The sequence below is a fragment of the Drosophila eugracilis genome, unplaced genomic scaffold, assembly GCF_018153835.1.
Source record: "Drosophila eugracilis isolate 14026-0451.02 unplaced genomic scaffold, ASM1815383v1 contig_386, whole genome shotgun sequence".
NCBI lineage: Eukaryota > Metazoa > Arthropoda > Insecta > Diptera > Drosophilidae > Drosophila > Drosophila eugracilis.
The window spans coordinates 761,336-784,868 of record NW_024573245.1 but is presented as its reverse complement, the minus strand read 5'-3'; the positions used below and the strand labels follow the sequence as shown (position 1 = coordinate 784,868).

At 39.8% G+C, this 23,533-nt stretch overlaps 2 protein-coding genes across 8 annotated transcripts in view; one reads left to right on the top strand and one right to left on the bottom strand.

Moving 5' to 3' along the window:
• Positions 1-177: 177 nt before the first annotated feature.
• On the bottom strand, positions 178-8,970 carry LOC108106157 (CD109 antigen). Its single transcript, XM_017213066.2, is given in 8 exon segments — positions 178-1,170; positions 1,234-1,339; positions 1,407-1,430; positions 1,432-1,582; positions 1,646-1,839; positions 1,903-5,647; positions 5,759-6,665; positions 8,790-8,970. Coding segments are annotated over 7 exon segments (5,334 nt in total). The 5' UTR covers positions 6,661-6,665; positions 8,790-8,970; the 3' UTR covers positions 178-958.
• A 598-nt stretch (positions 8,971-9,568) lies between these two features.
• LOC108106096 (neuroplastin) overlaps positions 9,569-23,533 on the top strand; it is a 36,548-nt gene continuing 22,583 nt past the window's right edge. For 3 of the 7 annotated variants that reach the window (XR_005993865.1, XM_017212955.2, XM_017212960.2), the window contains exons 1-2: positions 9,581-9,666; positions 15,990-16,623. Coding sequence is in view for 6 of the 7 variants with exons in the window: in XM_017212955.2 (XP_017068444.1) it covers positions 16,551-16,623 (73 nt within the window). In the remaining variant the exon portion in view is untranslated. The other 4 variants (XM_017212956.2, XM_017212958.2, XM_017212959.2 and 1 more) reach the window with 4 other exon arrangements.

Genomic DNA, 23,533 nt, shown 5'->3' with positions numbered 1-23,533 from the left:
GCTGAGTTAAATCAGTTATATTTTTAAGTTAAACTTTTGGTTATAGCATGTATAAATAAAATTAAATTAAAAAAAGTTAATTTTGTTATTTTTAAAACAGCATCTTTAATCAGCTCTTTGGACTACTTTCAGTGTTTTTTGAGCATGCTTAACAAATAAAACACAATTTGTAAAACATTATTTTTATTTATTTTCAGAGTTCGTTTATTACAAAAGAAAACACAAGACAATGCATGGAGATTCGATTCTTAAAGTAAGAAAGGGGACTTTTCAATGTGGTATTATTCAGCTTCTTAGACATGGATATGTGAGATTTTTTTATAGAATTTAAAAACTATTTGTAATTCATTTGGAGGGAATACGTATAAAACTTACAAACTATGCAGATTCATTAATTGCATAAATTAATTGGACGGTTTATTCAACGTTTTTCGCTTAGTTTCGTTTAAAAATAATTCAAGATTAATACAAATTAGATAATTTCTCATTTGATATGCATTCAAACATTTTGTCAAGATACATTTCCTAACGATTTCTAAAATCTATTAAAGGCATTTTGTGAAAGACACATTGATTGATTTTTCATTCCGCACTTGGAGCCCGCTCTATGATAAGGCATAGTACGGTTCGTTACAACTTACAAGATACATTAGGTGGCTACATGTGGTCTGCTTTATGTTTAGCAGAATATTCTTTGTTCAGCAATAAAAATAAAAATTAAATTATGATTAACTGCTGCTTTGTACATTCGATTCTACAGCGGGTCTATGGAGTACTACAGAGAAAAAAACTAAAAATAAAACCAAAATGTTGACCAGCATTTTTGGACGGAATGCAATTTCGTTGGCAAACAAAAAAATCTAAAACTCAAAACAAAAAACTAATAAATGAACAAAAACACTATAAATCTTAGCAAAGTGATTCGTAGGTGACTTTGTGGATATCTTTCTTTCTTTTTCTATGTGAGCAGCTGCATCATATTTAAGACCAGGTGCGTACGACTCCGCAGCAGGTATATAAAAACGCTAAAGAAGAGCAGGGACATGGACATGGATGCGCGCCAGCCCATGTTGTAGATGGAACAGTATGGACACTGAGAGCTACCGCACACCTCGCAGATGTTCAGCAGATATGTCGGCAGAGCATCAAATATCGATTCGTTAAAGCGTTCTATAATCAGAAAAAGAGAAATAATGGATTGTCAAACATTGGAAATTTTTAGACTCGACTTACCCGGTGCATAATAGTCATAGATCCGCACCGGCAGATAGCGCGACATATTGGCCACTGGATACCAGCGTTCTATGGTGAAGTTTACACAGATGTCCTCATGATCAAGCTGTTTGAAAGCAACAAAATTCACCATTAATTTTGAGTTTAAATTTATTTATGAAAATCAAACTTACATAATCGAAGTAAAAGACAATCTTTGCGTTCCATATAGCGAGCTCTTCTTAAATTCCTAACACGATTGCTGAGCACATAGCTGTCAAGCTTTTGCTGCTGAATCCAGTAGCCAGTGGGAATGGCCACATCCAAAACAGCCATGCCCGAGCGTTGCGACTCGTTTTGGTTTATCCAGCTAAAAAAGATATAAATAAACGTTTAAATATGAATTATAATTTAAAAACTTTATAATACTTACTTTTGACAGGCCACGTAGGAGATGTGCGACTGATTCCTGCCATGGAAGACTGCCTTGGTGTGAAGTCCAAATGCTGGCACTGGGGGCTTGGTCTGGAATTTCTCGATGTCCACATTGTACTGCACATGCATTTGCAAGATGGCATAACCTGCACCCTTGGCTTGCACCTTAATGGTACCCCAAGCATCTGGAATCTGAAATAGGTATTCATTATTTATAAAATTCTTTTAAAACTTTGAAAATATATAGAAATTTACCTCAATACTCTGTAGTTTCGCCAGATTTGTATCATCAATGTAAAAGGTTTGCGTTTTTCCGCCCTGAGATGAGGCCTCGATTTCCACTGTTAGCGCGGATACCTCGCGCAGCCTCGACCGCACTGTATATTCCACAAGGGCCTTGAGTGCTGCACTGGTATCTTGAGTGGACGCCCATCCGCCATCGTTTAAGCGCTGAGAGTTAAGCCATCGCACAATGGGATCCACGAAGAACTCGCGACGTGCCACGTAAACCAATAACGCGTAGGCGGTGGTCTCTATGTTTAAAGAATCATATTCGTAAGGCAGGCGGGGCAGTGAAAACCACTTTTGATTTTCCAATTTGCGTGGAGGTTGCGGGATTTCCTGGTTACCCCAGTACATAAAGTCGCCTATCGTTCTGGCCTGGCGCCGTAAAATGGAGAACACTTCCTCGGCAATCGGAGAGTTGCAAAGCTGAAGAGCATAGGCGGTAATGGCCACATCAAATGGTTGCGCCTCGTGTTTCAGGAAATTCATATTTCTCTCTATATAGGCCAAAGCTCGCTGAGTTGCCAAAGCAACTCTGGAGCCCAGGGTTCCAGAAATATCCTTTACCGTGGCCAGAGTGATGAGCACATGAGATGTCAGCGTGATGTTCTTGTCATAGTTGGTGCGATTTATCTTCCTGTCCGGGAGCCAAGTGACCTCATAGAAAGATCCCTGTGGCGTTTGGTGCTGCAGAAGCCAACGCATGTTCTTTTCAATAATGGTGGCATCGATCCATATAAAGTTTTCCCATTCGTAGAAGCTGGCCTCCTGGAATACCCTCAGGCAGTAGCTGGTCAACCAAACAGACGAGTCTGAGTTATTCCAGTCGGAGCGGAAAAGTGAGAAGCTGCCATCGGGCCGCATGAAACTCAACTGCCGTTGGTAGCCAATATTCATGTGGTAGAAGGCATTCTTCTCCATCGTTTTGTTGCGCTGATTAATCAATCGCATGTACATAATCGTGTAGAGGTTGGCGGCGAAACTGAAGGCATTCTGCTCGCCCGACTCCATGGGCAAATAGAGTAGAGAGCTGGCATTCACAGGCATGGTGGGGAAAATCGGGCCCACCACATCTCCCACAACGGATATCCTAGCCTTGTTCGAGCCGTACACAAAGTAACGATCCACTTGGTAGGGGATTTCTGGCGTCTGGGTCACATTTACATGCATGTACTCCAAGACATAGGCACGATTCGAAAGATCAAGGAGCAACGATTGATGACGATACTGTGGCAGACCATCCGACTCCACATGCAATGTTCTCTTGATGGTATCTGTACCCAGCAGAGTAGCTACGCGCAGGGTCACTTCAATATTGCCCAGACGCTGAGGCACCACCGGAACATAAACCACAGTGGATCCTTGGGCCTCCAAGTATATGAAGAATTGATGCTCACCGAAGCTGGTTCTAGGATTGTAAGACCTCACAATGCCGTCCTCTTCCACATGCACAAACTTGTAGTCCTTACTATCATGCAGCACCACAATAGCCTCGATAGGAGTGGTCATGTAGTTAAACACAGTGACACGGATGCCAACCTGTTCTCCCTGCCTGCAAGCCTCTGGCATTTCTACGTTGATAAAGAAAGGTTGAACTCCCACGTATTCCAAAGCCTTGTTGATCATTCCGAAGCCCTTGGATGGGCTCACACTAAAAGCACTGACCATCCAGTAAGCAGGAACATCTGGCACCTCTACGTTAAAAATGAATCGACCATGTGGTCCAATGTTCACATCCTTCCAGAGCCATACATTCTCGTAATGACGCAGCACTCGATTGAATCGATATTTTCTGTAGTCTAAGAGCTCGGTGTCATTCCTGGGATGACAATTGATCTCATCCGTTCCATCGTCACAATCAAACAAGCCATCACACTGCTTCTCCAGACGATAGCAACGTCCACTTAAGCATTCTCCGAAACCCAAAGTACGATTACACGTGTCCTGCCTTCTGGGCACATAGCCATCCGTAAAAACAATCAATCCGCTGTACTCAAAAGTGCGATTTGCATCGATGCCGAAGGACGAGGCGGGGAAGTACACCAACTCATCGGGATTGCCCTCGTGGGAGTACCAAATGTGCTTGTAAGTTCCGTTGGTCTGTTCATCGAAGCTAGACATTTTTGTTATGATTTTAGCGTAGGTAAGTTCATTGCCCGCCTGCATCGTATAGAAGGCACTGTCTATGCCAGATAATCCGACATAGGAACCAGGCTCTCCAAAGATGGCCACCTCCACTTTCTCTCCAGTTCTTGCCTTGCGGTTGTTAATGTATACGGTGAAGTTATTCCGGGATATACCATTTACTGGGAACGTTAGGGAATCTGCCACAACTTGTCCCTGTTGGTTAATCTTCCATACCACCATAGTGGCTACAGGTGCCATTTCGGAACTCAGGACCACAGCTATTGTTTTGATACCCTCCGTGATGGTCTCGCGGTCATTCACCAGAATAACACCCTTTGACATGATGAGATAGTTGAACTCCTCGAGGTAGAAATTCGTACGAATGTGGAAGATAATGTACTCTCCAACTACGGGCTTCTCAGTGCTGGTGGTTACCTTGATGTGCTGATTTCTGGGAGAATAATGGGACACCAACAGAAGCTCCGTTTGAATGCGTTCCCCTCGGGGGTCTATAAAGTTCGCCTGCAATCGCATATTTTGTATGCCGTTCAAGAAATCCCTCGATTGTGGTCGTTCATCTAGGTTCAGATCATTCCTAATGTCAATCTTCACCTCCCAGATGCCATCGCTCTGCTGTGACATCTGCAAGCGCTGGGCTGGCCAATCTCTCCTACCACCATTGCGACTTTCTACGAAGCCAGTGACTTCCATTAATCCCTGGCGCAATAAGTTTGGATCAATTGGCGAACCGTCATGATACTCTACTGCCAGATAAGTGGTGAATGGCATGGCGGGCTTGAAAACCTGAGGTGACTCGCCGAGGAAGACCACTTTCAAACTGGAGTTATACACCCTGGCCACGGAGTAACCACTGATGATCTCATCATAGAACCTCTCACCAACTGTGGCTGTGATCAGCACTTCCGAGTTGGCCAAGTTGGGCACCAGAAGCTCCAGCTCCCTTAAGGGCCACTTAAAGTCAAAAGTACCATTAAAGTAGCGCAGGAACGGCAAGGTCTTTCGATAAGTTCCAGTCCAAGCCTCGTAGGTTTCCTGGTATTCTGGTTTTTTCACCCAGAAAGGCCACTCTTCGTCGAACTGGTAATGCCGCTCAACCACATATTGATTCCTGTAGAGAACATCCTGGGAGAGATCTGCTCCATCCTGGGGCAGCTGCCCAGGTATGTTATACGGCACTTGGGGATTCTGATTTGGATTATTGTAGCGCCACCGTTCATTGTAAAGATTAGTCTGCTCTAAAGGCGACCGACCCAGGCGAAACTTCTCATTCAGCACTTGGTTGCTGAAGTACCCAATCGGTCGGATCGTAGCCTTGATTGTAAGATTACCTCTTACAGGTAAACCACTGGTAAAGTTGGCCATCACCCTTCCGTAGATATACGGATCAGTGGTAAAGAAGTACGCTGGCATGGTGACATTTACTTCGAAGCGCGTCTGGTAATATTCCTCCACCGTGAAGTGACTCTCTTCCTGCTGACCCTGGGCAATCACACGGATGGTCCACTCACCAAAGGTGGGTTGATCCGACAGCTTGTACTCCAGTGAAACAGAACCCAGGTTAGATTGTCTGCATATACAAAAGAAAGGGTTTAGTCAATCAATGTTTTCAACAGTATAATTTTCTAAGAAGCATTGAAAGAAGAACTTTTTGTTCAGGAATCATTTTAAGTTAACTTACCGTGAGAGCCACCGCTTCAAAATGTGCCTATTTGGGTCCAGCATGTACACATCCACGGGATTGTCGAATCCCTTGAGTTCGGTAGTGATCGGAATTGTCCTAAACCTTACAGTCTCTCCTTGCATGTAAAGCGGCTTATCTGTCTGCACGAAGATCGTCATGGATCGCTGTGAGAAGTCCAGTCTCGTTTCGTTCAGGAATGCTAGCCCACCAAAAACATTCTGATAGAAACCTTCTACTCTTAGCTTATAGCTTCCAGTCACACTGGTGGGTGGGATCCTCATGAGTAACGTCTCTGGCACGCCCTCCTTGACATCCTTGGAGTCCCCGCTGATTTGGACACCATCACATGCAATGCTAGCGTGAACTGTTATCGGGTATTGGGCTTGAAGAATGGACACGGACACCTGATAAATTAGACCAGGTCTGACCATTCGGGAGGCCACAATAAAGTAAGTAGGCTCCCTTGAATGAAGTGATTCCAAAAAGGTGGCTTTGATGTTATACGAAGACTTTCCTCTTGTCAAACTAGGCTCTTCGTTGTTCGGAAAGCCCTCTTTACCGTACTCATTCTGTCCAGCAAGATTATTGTAGCTTCCCGAATCGGTCCTGAACGGCGGGCGATCGTTGGGATTGATTTGGCCATTATTGTACTGATTCGTTTGCGGATTGTTGCCATACTGATCCGTTTGGGGATTGTTGCCGTATTGATTTATCTGAGGATTGTTGCCATACTGATTCGTTTGAGGATTGTTGCCCCACTGCTGGTTGGGCAGGAGCGGTTGTTGTGGATTCTGCTGATTCTGATTGGGATTGTAGTAGGTGTCGCTCTGACTGACCGTCGGGTGCAGTGCATCCAAAACGGCCGCTACCACGAGCAGGGCGCGCAGCGAGTGCCACATCTTTGCTGAGGAGAAGTCAGAAGTGAATGAATTAGAATCGCAGAATATAGTTGCATCTCCCGTGTACTATAAATAGAGGGCTCTGATTTGGGTGTTCTGCCTGTTGTTTGATGCCTGTCCAATAGGGTGCATCAATATTTCAACGCAAATAATGGGTGCCCAGATATAATCTTCGATCCAAAAGAATATTATCAATTTTCTTCAATGTTAGACGAGAGAAATAGGTTAAACTTTCTTTACGTGGTTTTTGATATTTATTTATTAACTTCTGCTAAACAATTAAGGGAAAACATATTGAGGAACTGATCAAAGATATTCCACAAATATTTCCATATAAGCCTGACACACCCTACTGCACAAATCATGGGCCGCAACTCGTGTTCGAGGATTGTATTTGGTCGGTTGATTTCCGCGTGCTGCGAACAAGTCGTTAATGAGGGCGCCGAAGTTGGTATTAATAGACTTTAGAGTCGATCTGACAGGAGCAATGAACGTATCTCCACGGAGATCATGTGAAGGGGCAGAAGCGGCACTATTAAAACTATGTCAAACATTAAGTAAAATGTCATTCAAGTGGGTGCGCAATTAGTCTTAGATGGAAAGATGTGTGCCACGCAGGGATTTGGGGCATTCAAGTTTCCCGACCGATGCGTTTTTAATGCGTCCGTAATTTATGGTTGATTTGGAAGAGGATTATGAAATCCCTGCTTCACAAAAAACCACTTTGATTTCGAATATAATTATACAGCCAATGAAATGTTTATGATTATTTCAGTATAAAGATTCACAAATAGGTTAATGTTATAAATATGAAGCCCTTAATGGAGTCTCGTAAATATTATTTGCAATTAAAAAATAAGCTCGCCTTTTTATTCCGTTATTTTTTTAATATTTTGTCAAATTGTCGGTGGTGGAATGTTTGCAACATTAAAATATGCGCATAATTTCTGGACCTTTGGCTTATCAGCACACGATCAGCCGGGTGGCAGGGAATACATCATTCGAGCAAGGACCTCTAGAATCTCCCTACTCAGGTACTAACTCCTTAAGCTAGGTAAAAAGTCAACACTTTGTGGCAAACATAAAAAAAGGGATACCAAGTCAGGAGGAGAACAATGAGGCACCGACTTCCATACCATACCATACAAAGAAAAGGTGAAATGAAACTGTAAAGCAGAGGGAGTGTGTCTGCATTTGAAATGCATTTACCGGTGAGGCAAAGAAAGGAAAGGCATAGAAGGGAAGGGAAGGGATAGCCAACATACTGGAACTGAGCGAAACACGCAAATAAAACGGCTGCTACCTGACCATAGATATAGGTGTCTATATGTGCCTCGGGCGAGATATTCTGTGCACTGAAGCAGCAGAAGTTACTGGCCTATAGGGGTCTCTACTCTCGACAGTGAAAACAAATACCGAACTCGTAATAATTTCAACAGTGCGACTTGTAATCCACCCTTCGCACACACCTACACAGAGAGAAAAGTATATCTCTTTAGGTATATTAAATTATTTTGCTACACAAAATATAAAACTAAAGTAGAGAAAATTATTAATTTTCTATTTATATTTTTTAAATATTTTGAATATGTGGATTATGTTACATTCTACTTTTCAACAAGGGATGGAATTCCATTTGTTTTTCTTTCTGTGCACGCGGGCACACCACCACAAACGTTGTAAGTAAAGTGGGCATTAATTAGCCGAGAAGACCCATTCAAAATAAGTTGAGAGGGCAAAAGAGCAATTGAAACGGCAAGCAGGACATTTTGGGCGGTCAAAGGAGCAACTGTTGGCGAAATTCGAGAGCTTAGGGGCAAAGAAAAAACTCAACCAGACGCCGGAATCAAATTGGGCAGCAGGTGGCTAAAACGCCAGCTTCATATTTCGTTAAAACAGGAGAAAAACTACTCACAAGAAACTCCTTACTAATATGTAATTCCTCTTTAATTGTAAAACAAGTAGGGAAAAGTTGAATCAAATATTTAAGCCACTACATAAATTTTCGGTCAACGCCCATGTGCCAACAACAACACAATAACACTGGCTTAGACATTTCTGAGACAGGCAAACACACAAATTGGGCGGGTCGCCTAGTGGAGCATCATCTAAAACGCTCCTTTACTTACCTCGTTTTCGAAATTAATCTGCTCAAGCTGCTCAACACACTATACACATTGTATTAATCAACAGAAAGGTAAATAAAACTAACTCGGGAACTCAAAGATTCGAAAAACTTAAACAACACAAAACCAACAGTGATCCACACCCGCTTTGATGACTGATGCAGTGTGACCGTTTTAAAAGCGCAAAAAAATATATACTGTTTTGGGAAATACCAGAACGCAGGTGTGACCGGATTTCTTGTGTTTAAAAATAGGAATTCGATTCGGTTTTTGATTTCAAACTTCCATCTGTATCTTTGCAATTGTAGCTTTAGCAAAAAAAACTTGAAAATACCATCGGCTCTTGCTAACTGCTGAACCTCATTTTGCATTATTAAATTTTAAAAAATTAATACATAAAGTTTTAGTTAATAATTCTCAAAGGTAATTAATGCAGGAAACAATCTCAAGTAAATGATTCCTTTTGGCTACATGTCACAATTTTATTTATTTTTCTGACAATTTTTAAAATTTCATAATAATTAAAAAAAATTACTGAGATGGTAATGTGACTGCAAAAGAAACTTGTATATTTTTTATTGAGAAATATGTAGTATTTCACGAACAGCTTTGTCCTGGGTGAGACAGAGACAAATCTACTTTCAATAACCAAAAATAGGGATGGCAAAGCTTCCATCTTTCCTTCCAGTGGTGTAAAATGGCCGAGGGCTGCTTTTCTAGTATTAATCGTGAAGTATTTCTGCGGCCAAGAACTGCATGCTTTGGTCATACAGCCGCCTCAGTTGTATGTGTGTGTGTGTATTGTATGCATGTGATGTAAGGTCATTCGCGTGAAAATATCAGCGAGGAAAAAATCGAATTTTTGTGTTTTGTGTGCTAGGTAACTGCAAAAAAGAGTGCAAAGTCGATCGGTTTAAAGCCCAGCCCGTGTGCCAGCGGTGAAAGTGTGCGCCTGCTCGTGCATAGTACATGTGAAAAGTCGTCAAGAAGTCAAAGGTGCTGGGTTGCCCAACGCAAAAATTATGACGAAAAGCACACCAGTACAAGTACCCTCTCTCTCACACACACACACACTCGCACGCAGCAAAAGCAGAGGAGCTGGGAGAGCTAGAACCTAGAGTTGTCAACGTTGTGCGAGGAATTTCGTCATTGAGCGGTGTACATGTGTACGAATGTGTGAGTGTGTGTGGTGCGTGCCTCGCTCGCTGTGTGTGTGTGCGAGAGTGCGTGCGTGTGTATTGGTAGTTTGTTCTCTTCTTTGGTAGTAAAACACAAAAGAAAAATCATCGGGGAAAAATGTGAAAAATGTACATAATTCGTAACCCAGTCTGCGGCAACTGCTCGCCAGCCAGTGCCCGAAAATCGTGCTGAGATAAAACACCGCGCACCGATTGAAAAACTATTACATAAATAGTGCAAAGTGTAAATGTTATTGAAGGCAAAAAAGCGGAGCAGCGTAGGGAAAAGCGCCGCGCACGCTGTCGTCATCGCTGCTAAAAAAGAAAGAAAGCGAAAAAGAGAATGATAAACCCATCCCCTCCCTTGCCAATAAAGAAAGAAAAAAAACCGAATAACTAAAACCTCAACGCGTTACTATTACTATGCCGAAAAGTGTTTAAAGAATATACATACATACATATAGTGTGTGTGTGGGTGTTTGCCCTGCTCTTTTGTTCATTCTCCAGTGTGATGTATGTATGATGTACACTATTCCATTGCCAAGAACTTTTGTTAATACTGTAAATAAACTAATAACATTTAATGCGTGCGAGTGTGTGGGTGTGGGGAGTACGGCCCTGCGCCTGTGTGAGTGACCTCGTATGCGTGTGTCGCGTGCTACGATGGTGTTGGTATATCTGCCAGTGAGTGTGTGCGAGTGTATGAGTGCGGCGGCAAGGAGTGTCATGCGTATATTTTTCCTCCCACAAACGCCCCCTTTCGACCCCATTCCCCTTGCCCCTTTTCCAACACTGACCCACTGGCAAAGCCTATCCAACCAACCAACTAACAACAACAAAAACAATAAGCAGGCGGCAGCAGCTCCTTTGCTCCAACGAGTTTTATCTTGTTTTGCCGTTTTAATCATATGCGGGCGCAGAGAAAGGAGAAAAGCAGCGAGAAAGATAGAGAGAGGGACATAGTGGCAGAGAAGAGGAGAGGAGACAATCACGTCATCCAGCCTGCCATGACACACCAACATCAACATCGATACAGTGATGGCTCTCAACTAATGAACAATGGCTCAAAATAGCTCAACTCATCCTTAATTGCGGTTTCCCCGGTGCTTTTTTCCAACTAAAATTCCGTTGCATACTCCACGGATCACAACCACAGTGGGTTACAAGTAGATAATGCCTAGGACTCTATAACATTGGTTTTCAAATATTAAAGTCAATTTTTTTTGTGTAGTATTTTGTTAAAAACAAAGGAGGAATAATTGACCAAAGTTAACCCTTTTACATAAAATTTCAAGTTAGTTTTGATTCAGTATTGATATACATTTAAAACTTTTAGAAGCAAATTATATCAATCAATACTACTTAAACAATTCTTATATTATAGTATATTTTATATGTATTCTTTTTAGAGAAGATTGTTACGAAATTTCAAATTATTTAAGTTTTTTTGACAAAAAGTTCGAGCTACATATTCTTTTCTTTAATTCCCATTTAATCAAAAATAATATACCAGATGTTCTTTATAGCTTTATACAATCGATTTCAAAGCCTGTCTTTACTGTACCCCACCATCAATGACAACACCACCGACACACACACTCATTTGAATGAACTTTATTGGCCAAATAAAGAAGAAGAAGCTGAGTTTTCAACCGAGCGCGTGAATTCGATTGCGATGATGATGGAGCTCAGTCATATTTTTCTAAGCCTTTTAATTAAGGCAATTAAATTGGCACCTTACCCTGCCGAATGTTATTTAATTTATTTTTTGTTCGGGCATCCCTCAGGTTCGATTTTTGGCCTCAGCTCAGAACAGCATCGTCTGTGTGAGTGTGCCGCTTGAAAATGAGTTTGAGCGTGTGTGTGTGTGTGTGTGTGTGTTGAGGGAGGGGGTCTTAAGTTTGAGTGAGTGTGCGAGAGAGCAAATAAACTGAGTCATGGCTGACGATGACGTTATGCTGCTGCTCTATTATATTCCGCTGCCTAGCTTGCGGTTAGGGCAATTTGTCTCCAAAGTGTTTATGCTCAAAGTTTGCCAATAAAACGCAAAAGAAGGAACAAAACTTTGGCACAAATGCCCGCACACAACTACCATGGCATTTAGCATTCGATTGACCTCGAGGCCAGCAGCAAATCGATAGCATTGTTTTTTGTTTCTCCTCCGAATCGATAACATGCCGCACACAGCAACCCATGCGCCCTCCGCCCCTTCCAAAACGCGGCTTTCGAAACTAGTTTGTGTAGGATGCTCTTACTCCATCATAAATTTAATTTGAAACTACAAGAAAATAGTGAAATATATAGCCAAATTTATGAGATGAAATCAATTTTGTATATTTAGTTGTCTCATTGGATAGTGAAATGGCCTATTATATAGCCATAAATTTTATTTAAGTTTCATTTAATGTGATACTTCATTATTAAAGAAGGGGCTCCTTCCTTGACAAACTTGTCTTGACTGTTGTCTTCAAACTAATTTGATTAGAATATTTCTAAATAGAGGCTTAAATGTGAGAAATTGTTTTATAAATCAACTGAAAAATATAATAGAAATTTCTTAAATGCTACAAAGGAAAAACGAAAGAGATAATTTGTTTCCTTAATCAATCACATTATCTCAATAAAGTTTTTCATTTCAGCCTGTCAAACATGAGTAATAAGTGCCTAGGCATTCATGTGTTATCAATTTGCAATAGCTTAGGAAAATTTATAAACTGTGAAATCACGCATTGTCGTCATAGAAAGTGTCTTCTAGAATGATATTTCATTTACTATCATCTAGGAAATACAGGTAGTTAAATGAACTGATAGATAAGTGAACTTAATTAATAGAAAATATGTAGGTATATTAGTTACTAATGCTTTAATTTAAGCTAAATCTGGAATGATTACAAATGTTTCGGGATGAATGTCGCAAACAGCTCATCGAATACTATATACCCTTAATCGCTACGCTCAGCGGGTAATGCAATCAGCTGATTTCATATTTGTTCTCACAGATTTGTAAAAATAAATACGGCTGACCAATAATAAATGCGACGAGACGACCCACCGTCCGCCCGCCTGTTGGTTCCGCTTCCTCTGATACCCCGGATCCATCAGCAATGCCGAATTAGCAAAGTTCCCTGCCCGAAAAGTTGGATATATACATATGTATAAATGTATATGTATTCATGTGCGAACCGCACAGAACCGACCGAAACCAGTGGGAGCGACAGTGGGAGCGGGACGGCAATGGACCAGAGCGGTCAGTTTGGACGGTCTGGGTCTTTGGGACTCTGTGACTGGGCCGCGGACATCTGACGTCGTTGTCGACCATGCTTCGCTATAATATAATATTATATAATGAGGCTAGGGTGTTGTTGGTCATGGCGTTGGTGATGGTACGAACGGGAGATCCGTATTTGTTCAAAGTACTGCATTGGGGCTTTATCTTAATGCGATATAATGAGAGTCTGATTCGTGACACGTTACGGAAACATCTACTACTGGCGTAGTCCATCTGCCGTTGCCTGGCCTCACGTCGTCTGGCGGTAAACAAAAAGCGACCCCGGCTATGATTTAGCGCTGTCGGTTTGTCTGTTTTATTGCCAGAATTTTTGGAAATTTATTTTCTTTAGCTGTTTTCCTGCATCTTAAAATTGTTTAAAACAATGTTTACTCGTTTTTATGGTAATTCTTGTGGGCGGATAGCAGTACATCGGATAGTTCAATATTTTAAGAGTTTCTCAAGCAATAATATTTGGAAGAAAACATATTTCGTGAGGGATTTTATCATAAAAAGTTTAGACAGATTTTTGAACCCATAATAACTGGCTTAGATACCTCCCTAATCTATAAGGTTTATGATCTTAAAATGTGTCAGCACTGGCGAGTAGCAAGCAGAAACTTCTCCACTTCTTATCTTATCCGCTGCTCAGTCAGGGATTGTCCTACCGCATTGATAAGGCTGGAAATAGTTGTTCTGGCTACGTATCCGCAATACGAAAAAAATAATAGATCTCAAGGCAGCGTCTGTTATCAGCGGTTATGCGGACATCATGCAGTGAGGCAAATGGAATGTTATTTTTCTTCGATCATCACCTAATTGGTCGTAATTACTCTCAGAGAGTGTCATTTGACGATCTTACTACAATCTTTGCTCGATTGCAGTATCATTTTTTCTTGATTCTGTACGTAAATTGTTTTTCTAGAGTGGATCACATTTTTCTACAGAAGATTGCTATTGCTATTATTGCTTTTAAATGTAAAGAAACGTTCCTTTAGGTTCATGTACATATATATTTTCACCACTTTGTGAAAAATTCCTAATCAACCTGTTCTAGATAAAAACAATTAAGATAAGTTAAGGAATGAAACGGCGGTACCAATACTCTCCAGAGCAGAGGATCCACTTAAAAGGAATCATGATATTTTATAATTAAATCGTTTTTCGTGGTGTGCTACATTCTAGTTTTGGATTAAAGCCAAATTGTTAGTTACTTTGAAAGCTTACGATTACCTAAGACTTTCTCGGAATTTTTATAAGCAGTCGTATATGACCTGGTCAAGATAACGACAGAACTATTAAGATAGGCCGTCAACTTAATTAGAAGTGCCAAGTTCTGTAAAAGTTCTCAAAAAGATGCCTTCAACTATATAGTTCTGTATAACTTTCGATATTTATTTAAGATTTGGAATTAAGATATATTGTGGCATACTTTTGGACAGAATTTTTAAAGATATTTATAAATATTTGGATTTTTCATTAAGGTTTAAGGTTTACTTCGATTCTAAGCATACTTTTTGAAAGTTTTTTAAGTTGTTTCATATCACTATAGGATTTCCTTTTTAAAGGGCATTAAAGTTGCGAGATATTCTTTTTTTTTTGTATTCTTCACACATTTTGTGAAGCATTCATAATCGGCCTGGTCAAGATAACAGCGGAACTGTGAAGATAAGCTGACGAGTGTATATCATCAAACCAAAACCAAATCACTGCGACGTCGCTGCCGGCAGAGGCAGCGGCGAAGGTGGCGGCTACTCTCGTCCGATGGTCATGTGTGCGGTTTCAGTCTGCCCGCTGAATTCGCCGCGTTCGCTCCGTTCGCTCTGTTCTGTTCGCCTCGTTTTGGCCCGTTTGCCAAATTTTGTTCGCTTTCTTGTGTTCCCGTTGTGTAACAACAATAACAACTACAACCAAGTACGACCACTACCTTGCCGGATTAGCAACAACAACAACAACAAATGGCCATTGGCTAAAAAGCAGCTAGAAATTGTTGCGTTCCTTGTGTAAAACATAATTATTTGCTCTCAGTCTCAAGAATCCCACTCTCTCTCTCATTCTCTCTGTGTGTGTGTGTCTCTTTCTCTAACAATCTATCTCTTTTGCTCTTGCAATGACTGCGTCTAGCCTGAAAAAATAGTATTTTAGTCGTCAACGTGCCATAATTTCTTTTTTTCTGTTTTGCCAGCAAAAAAATAGAATTTTTGGACTGGGACAAGTTTGAGGCGCGTATGTGTGTGTGTGTGTGACTGTGTGAAAGCTTTTTCGAATGTGCGTGAAAATACAGAAAATGAGAAAGTTAACGTTAAATTAGCAGGCTGAAGCGCCCACCCACCCTTGCACCCCCCTAAAAGTGAACAGCACGTGTTTAGCAGCAGTCAAAAAAATTAACAAAAAAAAAAGAATAATTAAAATAAATATAAATTTAGTTGAATGTTAAATGTTGTTCGTTCGGTTTTCGTTTTGATTTTGGTTTTTCGGTTTTGTTGCATCCTTGATTCTGCTCCTCTTCTGCTCCTCCTCATAATTTACCTTCCTAATTTGAAAATTGATGTATTTTGAAAAGTTCTCGCTGTCTCCTGCTTTCTCTTTCTGTTGCTGACTTTTCATATTTTATTTCTGTTGTGAGAAAAAGCATAAAATTAAAACCGAACGAAAGACACAACAAAAAGAAGGAAAAGTTTGCCTTCAAATGCGAAATGCAAAACGAGAAAATTCTATAACACACGTTTTTTTGTTGTGATTTTTGCGCTAAAATAGCTTCATGAATTAAGAACAAAATAGAAAAGCTGGAAGAGCCAAAAAATAAAAAGCTGGTCTAATTACTAAATAGATAATTCGCATTCAAGCAAAAACACCAAAACGAGAAAAAATAAGATCCAAAAACAAAACAAACCAAGCAACCGACAAACAACAACATCAACAGCATCAACTAATATCAAATTAAATAACTAAGCCTAATAACGTATACATTTAAAGATCTATTTATAAATTAATATTTACCATAATGATTTAGTAAGTTAAGCTTAAAGTACAAAACAAAAAAAAGAGAAAAGCAAAGGAAGAAGAAATACCACAACCAATAAACAACAACAACAACAACCACAACCACTATAACCAACCAACAACCACAAATAATTAATCAATCATTAAACGGAGTAAATTCACAAATCTGTAATAAATGCAAATGACAAGGAAATAACGAAAACGACAACAACACCAAGTCACCAACAACAGCAGCAGCAGCAGCAGCAGCCACAACAACACACATCGGCAACATAATTAATAACAACCAACAACAACAACGGATCAATACCAAAGATGGAGGCAAAATTCTTGGCTAGCGCTCTTTCATTCCTCTCGATATTTTTAGCGATTTATGCTCAATCACTTGGTGAGTACAACCCACAACCCCTTCAAAACAGCCCCGCCCCCTCCCTTACCAGCTCCCTTACCCCTACAATAAGCATAATGATAAACAAAGAAGGCCCTTTTAACCTATAAGTTGCCCACACCCCACAACAATACCCCTCTCTCTCTCCATCTCTCTCTCTATGTATCTCTCTCACCACCACCATCACCACTACCAATACATACATACCTAGCCGAGGATAAAGGAATAAAAAAATATACGTACATGCTTACGTACATAACGTAGAACGTATGGGTAAACTGCAGCTGTGATAGCAGAAATTGCAAAACAGAACACAACCGAACCGAACAAAGAAGCAAAACAAAGAGGGGGGCAAAAAAACGCGAAGGGGGGAATAAATAAAAACAGCAGATTGTTTGTGGTTTACTATAACACCCACTAACCTTATGCCACGCCCCCAAAATTGGCCCATGCCGCCTTAAACAAAACTACACTCTACTACTCGTATGAGTATATGGGGCGAGGGCTTCCCACCCGAGTTTACCACCTCTTCTTAAATCACCTTATAGCGAAGGCAAACAATATTAATAAGCGGTGACACGAATCGATGGCGAAGTTATCGAACATTTCTGAAAAACTGTTTCGGAAAACTGTTTTTAAAGTCCTGAGATTTTGAAGAATATTTATAAAACATAGCTAATTAGGAAAGGTTATACTTTTTTCAAGAATTTTGATTGGGAAATCTTTAAGAATTATGAAATAAAACTGACCCAGCCATTGGCTAGAAATTAAGTTTTCTTAAAAATAATTTAACTCCATAGGGTAGCTATTTTTCCCTTCTAAAAGCCAATTTCAGTAAATCCAAAACTTCAAAAGGAACCATTCGAAATTTTAAAAGCCATTTTTATAATAGAGTACTATTAGAAAATCCATTATCCTATCAATATCTATTACAGCGTGCTTTTCGAAGAGGAAACTTTTATTTCGCCCACGTTCTCAGCGGAGAAAGAGAACCGCAAAATGGACAATCGCATTTCTTCTTTGCCCGGCTTTATGTATTCTCTTTTCATATTGCAAGAGCCGCCCACCCATTTAGCCAACAACCCAACCACCCAACCATTTTCCAACTTTGGACAAGGTCTCTTCTGCATTCTACTGTTTTGGCCTTTGGTTAAAAGCGGACTTCGATATTTTCGTGTTGCCTTTATAGTTCATATTGTTGGTTGCTTTGGGTTGAGTCTGTCGGTCGGTCGGTCGGCTGGTTGGTTGGACTTGGGATTGGATTGCTGTGCTGCCGCCATATCGACATTGTTGCCGTTTCTTCGTACGTTTTTCCCCGTGCGCGCGACCGCATTCATTTGATTTTCAATTTTCCACACAATTGCTAAAAGAGAAAACAGAGCAGAGCGAAATGTCGAGAAAAGCTGTGGAGAACGAAGAGTATCAAGTTCATTTTCAAATAGGTTCTAGTGCGGGAAATCTTTAAGAATTTTTTGTTGTTGTCTTGTTTTAGCTTTTTCTGAGGCTATGTATGTTACATGCGGTCCAATAATTACGGCCTGTCTCTGGTTTTTCCCGCTTGTTTATGTTAACTTCAGGCGAGCCGTAGCGAGAAGCAAACTGAAAACAAAACGATTTACCAAATTACCGAATAACCGATACGTACGTACCCGATACGAACCGGTCGGAGATGGTGGCCTGCATTTTGTTTACATTTTGGAACGAAGCAACCTCCGATCCCCCAGCTATACCTTTGGGCATTATCAATGTGTGTGTTTTCCATACATATTTATTATTCTATGCATACTATCCATTTACCTATTCTACTTTATTCCATACATCTATCTATCTATCTATCCGTCCGGCGGAATGTCCGTCTGGCTCACTACCAAAACCTACGTATGTTCATGAATTTTGATTTTTTTTTTTTGCTTTTTGGCCGTTCAGTTTGGCTGGTTTTTGTTTTGTTTCGTACATTATTTAGCCCCATGCAGCTATTTTCACATTCAAGGTGTATTAATTGAGTTTTCTTTTTCCTTTTTTTTTTTCGCTGTTCATATGCTGGCATTTATTCATAGTTGATTGGGGGTATTCGGGCCATAAGAACAGAGAGAGGAGCCGAGCCGTTTAAAAGGCAGACCAGGGCAGAGCGTAAATAATTTAAGGTTATTTTCATGTCTTTATTAGGTTCTGTGATTGATTTATTCAATTATTTAAACATGAGCACAGATTGCAAAGCTAATTATGGATGTCAGAAGAATATATAGTCCTAAGTGAACCAAAAAGTAAAAGCCTATTTTTAGGTAATGCCAATTTGGTTAATTGTACATTTACTGGTTTTACTTTTTGCATATTCCCCTCAGTGTAGCATATTTTCAATGATATTTCAGAATGTTTACGTAAATAAGCATTGGAAATAAAAGAAAACGAACGTTTTCCAGGCACGCATTTGGATGGAGGAAAACCCGGATGGTATGGAAACAGAAGAAAAACGCTACCTCCTCTGGGGAGATCTTGTGGGGGTGGCGGGGGCAAACAGTTGTACATATGTTTGCACTACATGAATCACTTTGCGTTTTGTTTTGGTGGGCTAAGAAAGGGAGGAAGGCGGACCAAAAACCAGAAAGCCAATATAAAGAAGCATTCCTTTGTCTCCCCGCTGAATTTCCCTCAGACCACCACTTCAAAGCAATTTTTAGCTAGTGGCGGAAAAACCACGTGTTGTCCAGGTGTTTATGCTGCGGACGAATGTGCGAAGAGCCAAAAAATATAGCCGCTTCTGCCGCATTTTGGCCCGAGGCTTAACAATATTCCCTAGGTCTTGTCACATACCTCTCGTATGTACTTTTCCTTCATTTTTTTTGGGGGTTTTTTTTTGATGGAATATCCGAGCAGGTGGAATGCCTTGGCAAAAGCTTTCATTTCGGCTGTTGACTGCGCACATTTGGCTAACCAGTTTCATTTTGCCATGTTTATTTAATGACATTTTCATTACATTAATAAATGTCAAATATTTAAATTTCGGCTCACCCAGCAAAAGGAAGCTAAGGCAAACAAGGAGCGTAAAACGAAACCGAGGCACAGTGGGTTGAAGGTGGCCAAAAAGTGGGTAAAATGTTATAGAACTTTTTGGGGGCTCTAATTAATTATCCCCTTAACTTTATTTAAAACTCTCTTTTAGGATTTTAATATAAGTAAAAAGTGTTTTTAAAATGCAAAATTGATTTCTTTTTATGATTTTTTGAGGGGACATTGATATAAATTATGAACGTTTTGGAACTAAAAAAGATTTGTAATTTATATAGTTTGAAAAACCACGAAGATCATTAACCTTTTTGAAGAAGAAAAATTCAAAATTTGTATTTTTCAATGTTAGAAATTTTACGTTTTGTGATGTGAAAACTGTGAATATTAAATTTGACTTTCTTATTTGTAAGTTTAATTAACTAATTAGAATTCTTGGAAATGTTTTTATCTTATAAAGTAAATTTCCTTGCCATAACTATAACCTAATTTGTCCATATCCAGCTCTATATCTCCTTGGACAGACACACATTTTGGGGCATAAATCATACCCCTTGATAAGAATCTCAAGAGGATTTGGCTTTAACTCCTTGAACTGCTAACAATAATTCAAGGCGCCGCCTGTGCTTGCCTTTGCCATTGCCTCTGCTGCATTTGCTATAAAAATACATTACAAAAGGCACAGATTGTCTTGGGGTATCTGCATTTTGCATTGAATCCGAGATGATTTGTGTGATATGAAAGGAAGGAGAGATGTGGGCGGTGGCGGCAGGGATAGAGGCTGGGGGTCTATGGGTGTGTTTTGCCTCTTTTGCGAAAACATTATTTTTATTAAGACAATAAACATGAAATGTAATTTCCCTTTCAATGTCACTGCTTCAGTTTAGTTCAGTTCAGTTTGGTTTGGTTTGGTTTGCTCTGAGATTGGGTGGGTTTGAGGATGTGGTTGTGTTGCTGGTCTTTTGAGGACCACCCCAACACCCCCACAGAGAGAAAGGCGTCATGGTGAAAGAAAGGCTTGGCTGGCAGTTTCTGTTTTCTATAGTGTGTGTGGCATAGTGCTAGTGCTTCAGTGTGGGCGTGGCATTGGCTTGCACTTCCCCCTTTCAGTTCTGATTGCACATTGTCTGGAATTCAGCGATTGCAGTGAAAAACTCTATGGCTCTGTCTCTTTTCAACTTTCCACAGTGGCTGTGGCACATTCTGCTTGTTCTTTTTCTTTCATTTCTCCTGCTGCTGCTGCTGCTGTTGCTGCTGCCTGTTCTTCTGACTCTTGTTCTTGTTGTTCTTCAATATAGAGGTTGCCTTGTGTTTCCGGTCGGTGCCAGATAATGGTTGCTTAAACAGGGCACGTCCATAAATATATATATGTTTTTATATAGTGTGCATTGTATGTATGATTTTTACACGGCGAAAAACCAAGCTTAAAGAGGGAATGTTGATCAATAAATAGCTATAAAATTCAGTGAGTGATCAGTGAGGATTTCCCCCTTTTTACTCACTTAATAGATACTGAATAGATTGATTACTTTTTGGCATATACAATTTTCTTATCAATAAACTGATTTGAGTTAGGGTTTTATTGAATTCCATTTGTCATAGTAGAAATATTAAGAAAAGCAAAGCTTCTGTTTCATAACACTAAGAATCACATGCCTTAATTAGTACGAAACGTGAAATTCTTATTAATTTAAACTTAAGGCCAGCAAATTTGTGTTTATGAACCATGGAGCATGATCTAAATATAAGAAAAACCCAAAGTAAAAATTTTATACAATTAGCACTCCTTCAAGCTTAGAAAATATTTGTTAAATAACATGCTAACAGCTAATAGATAGTTGTTTTAAAACTTAAATATGCTTGAAATTACATTATGATACTCAAGAAGTATCTCACAGTATCTCATCAGCGAGACGAGCGAAACTGTTGCCAATTTAATTAAGGTCTAGTGACGCAAGATGAGAATTAAATTCGCATTTTTATGACGCACAATAGCGTTGTGAAATGGCCGTAAATCAAATATTCGCAACCTTGACTTTCGAGCGGCCTTCTTCTGTTTGTTTTTTTTCGCTCAGTGTAAGCATATGCGTGTGTGCACCTTTTGTCTGATGCATTTTCCTGCTAATTGAGGGGCGTTAAGGGTAGGGGACGCCACACCAAGGCATACAAAAACAAAGTTGTATTTTAACGCCCTTATCTATTTATCGTGGTAAAAACCATCCCGGCCCCCATGTTGCTCTTTTATTAGCGGGTACTCGATAAAAGCTTAAAGTTCACACATTTGGCAGACCTTTCATGCGGCGGCTATATCCGTGCCTATTTGTATCTGTATCTCTATGCACGCTCCAATATTTGCCTTTGTTATAGGCTAAGTATTATATTTAAAAATAAATATAGTGTTATTCTTGGTTTTTTTTGTTGTTTTTTCTGCGTGAGAACAATAAAAATATACATATAGCGCTGCGGGTTCTCTCGATGTTTGCTCTGAAAATATTCTCCTTCCGAAATGTCAAGTTTTCTTTCGTTTCTCATCTTTTGTTCTCTTCTTTTTTTTTCCTTCATTTTCGCACTTAAAGACAATTGCGTATTGCGGCCCACTGTGCCAGGCTGTATATATATATATATATATCTTCCTATAGATTATATAGATGTGTGTATTTTTTGAATGTCTGACTGTCTGCCAGAAGTGCTCCACGGCTTTTCTTTTTTTTCTTATATTGTTGTTGTTCCTGCTGCTGTGTTTGACTTTTCATCGGCGGCAACAAAAAGCAATGCCAAACCAAAGAGTCGCCAACAACGTCACCAAAAAGAAAATGCCACCACCCCTCCCCCGGCCCTTTTTCCCTCCCAATCAATCAGCTGCCCGCCCCTCGTGTGGGGCATTTGACCAGCCAGAGTGGAATATATATATTCCTCCTTTTTTTTTCTGTTTTGCTCAAATATTTTCTTTTTGAGTGACTGTCTGGGAATTGCTGTCGCTATTTCCACGAAAGAGAGGAATTTTTCCATTGTGACGTTGGGCAAGAAGTATATAGAAAATGTGGCCAAGATGGTAAATGCAAATCTCTAGCAGGATGTATAAATTGTGAGAGATCTTGTTGGGAAAAGTCCTGGCAGATATTTTTCTGAAAATATTTCATTACCTAGGAAACTCGTAAAAAGATTTTTATAGATTTAAACAAGTAAACTAACTATAAAGAAATACTTCAAAAATATTTAAATTTTAATATATTTTGATTCAAAATTATACTTTATACCCGAAAGGGCACAACAAACTCTGATAGGGATAGATTTACTTAGCTTTTAAACTTTTGTTTTGTTTTTTAACAATTATGAAAAAACAAATTTTGGTAAATTTTTGCCCTCATGAGTTTCTATTTTGATTAGCTTACAGAGTAATGGCATTGTTATTTGCTATGTCCAATATCAGAACTCGAAGTTACTATATACTCTTATTTAGCAAACGACCATATTGATAAGAGCTTGGAAAAAACAGCTTTATCGCCTGTGGCATTGGCTCTTTCCCCGTCCCTCATTCTCTAAGCGCCTTTGTCTTAAAGTTCAAAAGTACAGACTCGTATAAAATGAAAATAAAACCATGTTGCTACAATATATAGAACATTTGAGGACATTTTTGGCCATTAAATTCCGGCTGGCAGAGGCACTAAAATGCGTCATTTTCCACAGCAATTGCGAAAAACAAAGATCAATTAAAAGGGGCCTTACCTACCTACCTACCACATCCATCAGTCAGTATTCACTCCATGGGTGACGGAGGGTAATGTTTTTTTTTATTAGATTTTTATTTTGTTTTTTACAAGTACCATAAATACATAAATAAATTGGCAACTGATGGCCGGCAGCAGGCGGAGCGCCCACACGTGCGTTGATACATTTGTATCTGCAA